Source organism: Megalopta genalis, chromosome 2 (assembly GCF_051020955.1).
Source record: "Megalopta genalis isolate 19385.01 chromosome 2, iyMegGena1_principal, whole genome shotgun sequence".
NCBI classification, from domain to species: domain Eukaryota; kingdom Metazoa; phylum Arthropoda; class Insecta; order Hymenoptera; family Halictidae; genus Megalopta; species Megalopta genalis.
Genome location: NC_135014.1, coordinates 39,098,593 through 39,106,048, shown reverse-complemented (window position 1 = coordinate 39,106,048; position 7,456 = coordinate 39,098,593). Strand labels below are relative to the sequence as shown.

At 36.0% G+C, this 7,456-nt stretch overlaps 1 protein-coding gene across 1 annotated transcript; it reads left to right on the top strand.

Moving 5' to 3' along the window:
- The first annotated feature begins 290 nt into the window (after window positions 1-290).
- LOC117219404 (uncharacterized) lies at window positions 291-1,536 on the top strand. The gene is made up of 2 exons (XM_033468547.2): window positions 291-456; window positions 1,064-1,536. The coding sequence occupies exons 1-2, from the start codon at window positions 363-365 to the stop codon at window positions 1,369-1,371; spliced, it is 402 nt and encodes a 133-aa protein (XP_033324438.2). The 5' UTR covers window positions 291-362; the 3' UTR covers window positions 1,372-1,536.
- The last annotated feature ends 5,920 nt before the right edge of the window (window positions 1,537-7,456 follow it).

Here is a 7,456-nt window from a genome sequence, read left to right as displayed (position 1 = left end):
GAAATCTTCGTAATCTGTCCATCATGATAGTACAGTGCAAAGAGTTAATATAAATACGATTAATAATACAATTAATTGATTAATAGCACATCGGTTTGTTTGGATAAAAAAGATTTTTAAATCTCCTTCTTAGAATATGTTAAAATTACAATATAAAGCTGTAATCTGTAGTATCACTGACCAAAGTCCTTCCTTTTCCTGGAAGTTTCGTGATCCGGAAGTGGGGAACAATCAAAGCCTGGCATTTTCACCGACGTGGTTAAGTACGTATATAAAGAAATGTTCCCATTGTGCAAGCTTCATTCGCTCCCAAAACAATTCAAAGCATTTTTAGTGACAAGTGACATTTTATTTCACAAAATATGAAGTTTCTCAGTGCTCTTTGCATTTTTGTTATCGTTGCCCAGGCATCTGCGGCAAGTATTCCACAGGATGATAGACCAATGTACGGATTAGGTAAGTAATCACATTATATGACTATATTTACAAAACTGTAATAACAGTAGAAATGTCTTTGTACTAGAGAAAACATTAATACACGATAAATGAATGTCGTTACAATAAAATTTTGCAGCGAACAAGTGTAATGAGATATGTTGCAAACAATCGTATTATTAATTCTAATTTTCTTTCATAATGTCGTAGAGTTTAAAAGCAATAAAACATGTTGAACAATGATGTAGAAAATTTAAACTTTTAAACTATTTAATGGTGGTTTGCTATGAATTCGTTACTTTTAGTGATTAAAATGTAGAAAATTGCTGTTTGATTGATATTTTGCACGATAATTTTATAGTTACAAAATATATTAATTATATTTCTAAATAAAAGAAGACATTGAAATGATATTATATAATATTCTATGTTATATGCACACTTCTAGTTAAGTAACACGCAGCAAAACATTATTAATTACATTTTATTAGCTTGACGTAGAAAGGTTAAAAATCGCTGAAATAAATATTATTTTTTTGCCATGAATGCATAAAATCCACAGTCTACTGATTGCTCTCATTTTAAGTATTTAGCGGAGAAGTAAACAGAGAACTTCGATTGTTTTCAGGGCGTTTAAATGAACGTGCTGCCGATCCTGGTGCTGATCCTGCAGCCTATGCTGAAGCGTATGCTAATGCTTTTGCTAATGCTGTTGCCAAAGCCATGGCACTATCCAGTGCTGAACCTATTGCACTTCCTGACGACAATGATGGCCAAGATTATGATGATGTAATGCGGCCACGTAGATTTACTTGCGACGTCCTCTCCTTCTCAACGAAGTGGTTCGGCGCCCATCATGCAGCTTGCGCTGCGAAATGCTTAACTCAAAGACGTTGGGGTGGTAGTTGTAAAAATGGCGTCTGTGTTTGCCGATAAAAATACGCTTCATCATAAATGACTGCCTCACGTTGTCACAATTGTTGGTTTCTCGATTGCACACAATATTTTTTATTGTAACACAGCTCTCATACTTTCCTTTCCATTTAAATAAAAGAAAATGACTTATTGATATTGAAATTCAATAAACGATGTGTATTTGAATTTTTGGTTTTTTCTTTAATTTATATCCAACGCGTGTCTTTTGTATTTATTAATCCCTTCAATGTGTAGTCTTGAGCTACATTGTTCAATTTGTGGTATTTATAAAACTTCTTTTATCAATTTATATAATTTATAATGCATGTATATTCATATGTACATTCACATTCATATGTGATATAGGTACAATGCGAATATAAAATAGAGATATAAAAATAATATATAAAAAGTAGATAAAAGCCAAATCGTCAGTTGCTTTAATGTACACTGCATCATTTCTTTAAAGGTTTTCGCAACCTAGTCTCATATCAAACACCTTTGCACTATTATTTATTCTACTATTATATATATCTACTATTATTTATAATAAGAATATTATATATTCTTATACTGTATTCCACGACAACAGCTACTTTTTCATTACAAATTGTTATCCTGGTTCGAGAAGTGTGAAATTATAAAAGCACTTCTTACACATTAATTGCTTCATAATCTAACTTTTACAATCCAATTATAGAATCATCCTACACTTTTATTTTATATTTACATTATGTTTATACATTTGTTTATACATGAGAGCGCTCTAAATGTATCTTTTACATCTTTCTAGAACCTTCTCCAATTATCAAATCCACGAAAACGACTATCAATGACGAACTATGATTCGTTTAGCATCACCATCAGCAGTGAATTTCTCGAACATTTTTGATGTATAATTTTCTACATACGAGGCGATACTTCGTGACCAAAGTGAAAAGAAGACGATGCCGTAAACTGAGAGAAGCAAGAAGCCCGGTTGGAAACAAAACGGCAGGTGGATCCGCTCGAAATTCATTCAGGAAGCAGAAAAAGGATTTTCAAGGTTGGGGGAAAGTAAGTAACATGAATACTCCAGAAGATAAGTCTTACTTCGTGGAAAAAAATATTCTCCAATGTTTGTCGTATTTTTTTTAAGTAGCATCTGCACATAATTAAAAGGCTCGAATAGATCCATCATAAAACCACTTTATCATGAAAAGAAAGCATAATAAAGTCAGCGTTGTTTAATAAATAAATCGATTTCTACATTATTGCATAACAACTACTTAATTTATAAACAGTCTAACGCAGTCGAAAGTAACTTGAAGAGTAAACAATGAATATTTTTCAGTTAACGGTAATAAATATTTTGAAACAAAAAGTGGTGTAAAGCTTCACATTAATCGCACAGATTAGACATAATATTTAATTAAAAACCAACGGAAATGCTAATTAATCTGAACCGTTGTCGTGCTTAGGTTCCACATGATTACTCGATTAAAAAAGTAAAATCTGCAATTTCGAAATTGTTTCTGGATTTTGAATAATCGATAAGTTAGCCAAACATCAATAAGTTCTGCGTTCGAAATATCACACAAGATCGAAATCGCTTTCGAGCGTACTACTTTTTCGATTCTAGATCAAAGTGCATTGTCTATGTTATGCGAGTCGCAGGCAGTGATTTTATTTCTTTGAAACCCGTAACTCGAACCAGCTGGTTTCCGTAATTGCGGAATTCTGAAAAATTCGAGGGAATCAAAAATGCAATGGTAACTGGCAATTTAATGTAAGCTCCTGCAAACACGAGCAGCAAAACTCTGTATCAACCGTTCCAATTATTCCCTTAGCCGGGTATTTTTAGCAATATCAGACGTCTCATTACTCGCGGCATAGACGGAATACTGCGATACGTTTTTCAGATTCGCGCGGATTTCATGGAAAGAAAGGACAGAGGTCTACGAATAGTTTTCTGGCCGGTGATTTTTCAGGGAAGTTTAATTGGCTCGGATAAATGAGACACATGTTTGTATTCCTTTCTTTTTCTGATTGGCTTCTTATTTTTGATGCAGAATACTCGTCGACACTTTGAAGATGCGGGCCTCCGAGGGTACCAATTACGATGGCCAGCTGCCGCACTGAAACCCTCCGTCTGCGACTGTATTTCGACTTCAGTGGATTGAAAATATAGGCGTCAAGATATTTGACTATGATTTTTACCGAGCGTTACTTGATATTGCTCGTATATTACCGTAATTATGCTATCAAGCGATTAATTGCGAGTTATTACCTTTAATAGTGCCGACAAATACCCATATTGAGACTGTTTACCGTGTAATTCGTACGTGCTTTGGATGAACTCATATAAATTATTGCTCGACAAGATTAAATGGTATTTATTTATATTAGAGGACACCTCATTAATTTCGATCACCTTGAAATATGTTGTCATTTTGAACAACTTCTCCATATACATCTTATCGTTGCTCGGCCTTCGTTTCCGAGATACACGCAAAGATATTTGCTACAATTCTCGCTTCGTTCTTAACCCTTATATCAATAACCGTAATTGTCGACATTGTTTTATATATCCCTATGATGGGCTCCTATATTACGTTACTGTTTTGTATAACTTACTGTTTACGTTACTGCTTATAACTAGTTATATAAATATTCCTTTTTATTTACTCTTTACTTATCATTGCAATAAATTATTATTTTTATTAATTGTCTGAAGAATTTTTACTCCTTCTTACACTACCTTACTTACCCTATAAGGGTACCCGAGTACTCGGCTTATTCAACAAACCGCAGATTGAATTTTCGCTAAGAAAAAAGTTACTTCAAATGACCTCAGCTACCCCCCATTTCCGCATTGCGAAACATTTTTGGGATACTCTGTATATCAAAGCATCGTCCGATATGGAAGTATTATATTTCACCGGGAACAAGAAATATTTTCAAGAGAATGTGCAAAAGGGTGCCCGGTTATTGACATAAGAGTTAAGTTGCAATTAATTTTGGGTTAGATTTTGGTTAGGTTTCGATTAGGTTTCGACTAGATTTAAGTTAGATTCTGATTATGCTTAGGCTAAGTTTAGGTTACGTCTAGTTTCTGTCTGGATTAAGTCTGATAGTTCACGGTAGATATAGTGAAATATCCAACATAACCTCGTTTTCGTTTGTAGTCATGGGGATTCTTGCATGTTGGAAAACATAAGAAATGAAAAAAAGGTCTGAGTTAGTTTTATTGGTAGAAAGGGGTTTTAGAACTAACTCAGACGTACTCCGACCTCACCCAGACCATTTTCTGTTTGTTATAATTAGTCTGTGGATTATAATCTGCAATTGTTTTCTACTTGCTCTATACATTCTTACCATAAATGTATAAAATTCGCAATCTGGACATAACTTTAGTACCGCGATCGTCTCCAGCCTTGAATAAAGTATATCTCTGTATGTACAACAATATCCACAACATATCTCTGATTCAGTGAAATCGGTGTTGAGACACTCTTTTTAGCATATTTGTCATAACTTTGATTGATTTTCCGAGCGGGTGTTACATAATGTTTTTCGGTAGTAACAGAGTGGGTCAACAATGACTCAGCATCCGCCGTCGCTTCGGACAGTTAACATATATAGTTGCTAATTTTAATGGTAATTAAATTAATTAATTTTAAAAGTAAAGTTGGTTATAGTACGTTATTTCTGCTCAGTAGGTTTAGTGTTATTTTAGAGGTAGGTGTTTCCTAGAGGTCCACGTCTGTCCACAGATATTTAAAGAATATGGGAACAGTAAACACGAACTTATGGAACGCGACCTAAGAGTAAAGTCGGTTGCTTTAAAATTTAATATGACGATCTTAATTTCAACATTATTAACATCGTTAAACTTGAATATCATAAAAATGGGAAAGCAGGTCTTTCGATGACCATCAGAATCCTTTCTCTACCGCCATACATATTATAATACGACAACGATGACAACACTTAATTCAAATATATGTTGCGTCACTTATGTACAAAATTCATCTTTGTACATACGTTTTAATTGTAAAATCTTCTACAAATGATTTCTTGAATAAAATTTGGCAAACTATAAATGTCATCATCTTTAACCCTAGTATGTTTAAGGGAAAGTAAAAAATATATAAATTTTATATATTAAATTTTTATAATTTATTTATTTTATAATTTATAATCTTTTAATTTTATATTTTATTCTTGCACCAATAGATATCTAAATGTATTATTTAACAGCGTGGTATAAATAAATATACCTTCAGCAAACCTTAAAACTGCTAACATCTTACATTACTGTTCGGAGAAACATAAAAATATGTTTTTCCTTGACTGCCGGCGACCTATACCAACGTGTTACAACACATGTAGGGTGTTTATTTTACCCTGGACATTGTAATATCTTCTACGTTATTTTTGCTGATATAAAAAAATGCGTCAGGACAAGTTTGTTTAGTTCAAAGCTACCATGATTTATGTTTTTTCTGTCAAGGTCATATTATCCAAGTATTGAAGATAATCACTATTTTTCGCACGTTAACCTCTATTTTTTATAACGCAGCATTGTGGTGTACGTCAAGCTGAATGCAACGACCTCTGACACTACGACTTTTAAATGACCTTCAAAAAATGAGCTTCAATATTTTAAAAGTTATATCAGTTTTTGTAAAGTGATGCAAGAGAGTCGAAAACCTTAACATACATATACCAACTACACGCGAAAAGCTTCCGCACAAACAACCCGGAATGTATTGTGTTTAGTATCCTAGGGTTAAGGTATTACGAAGCACGAGTGTTCGTTAATTTCAACGATCTATATCTCAGTAACCAGGCACGATATTTAAAAATTTCAAGCGGCGTTTGATGCGCATTTGACAATTGCCCTTTGGTCGACCTTTTAGGATGTGGTACCACTGCGTCGCGGCACCAGGAGACGAGACGAGACGAGACGAGACGAGACAAGGCAAGACGAGCTGAACCGAGACGAGTCGAGACATCGAAACATCGAGACATCGAGACGCGACGAGACGCGGGAAAGTACGACGACGGAATTTTGCATTAATGAGTGTTGGCGCGCGCCAGCCAGAGTATCAGTCGGTGGCGCACGCGCGTCAAAAGAGGCCAAGAGGGACGAAGAGGTGGCAAAGTAGGGAGGAAGAGGGGAGGAAAGAAACGGCAGCTGCAGCTGCGCTGCCACGCGCCCTCGGATACCATTTTACAGGTTCGCTCCGTGACGTTACTATTCTCCTCTCTCCTCCTCTCCTCACCTTTCTTCTTTTCTCCTGGCCGATGCCTCTTTTTTCCCCTACTTTGTCCACTGCGACTCCATCCTTGTCGCGGGACAAGGTGCATGGATTTCGGTGTCCTTGTTCTGGGGAACGTGGTGACACGTATGCACGCATACGCCGGCAGGACCATGCGTCCAACAGGACCACCGGACTCGTCACCTGCACCTCGGCAGTCACCCAACGGTCCTACGGCCACCGTCGACACCTTGCCTAACTTCTTCGGCCAGAGGAGCCACGAAGATTGAAATCGAGTCGACGATAGCTTCTGATAGCGGATTGAGGGATGCGGCCCGTCGACCCTGATGTCAGTCGATCGACATTCGCCCGACCTACGCGAACATTCGTGGCCAAACATTGCCAGCAGTAGAGCTTGCTCGTTTAGGGTACGGTGGTACCGGGTACGTACTTGGACGACTAACTCGAAGAATGAAAGAAACGGATGTGTACGAAATGGGTATTCACAGAGGCGTATTCTGACGACAGGTTGCTCTATTGGCGCATGTTGGGCAAAATGGACATCGATTTGGCTGATTATCACTGCTCTTTGGACAATTGTTAATCGAAAATCTTATTAACCCTCAGTGATATTTTGATGAGTCTGACTCGTGATGAAGTTTTCTGGTAGTAACCTGTTAAGTATGAATGTTATTCTGTTTTTTTTTTAAGTAAAAATAGAATTTTGTTCTGTTGCCATCAATATTTAAGCATTCAAAGTTAATGTAGGCACACAACAAATAAAAATATTCTGCATCTTTTAAGTAACAAAGTATTGAAAGCAAAAAACTTCATTATTTTAATTGTTAAGGTAATGGTAC

What these genes read in the sequence shown, in the direction of transcription:
- LOC117219404 (XM_033468547.2), top strand. Translation starts at nt 363, where the DNA reads ATGAAGTTTCTCAGTGCTCTTTGCATTTTTGTTATCGTTGCCCAGGCA. An exon ending in TAGACCAATGTACGGATTAG is followed by an intron (nt 457 to 1,063) that starts GTAAGTAATCAC and finishes GATTGTTTTCAG; the next exon opens with GGCGTTTAAATGAACGTGCT.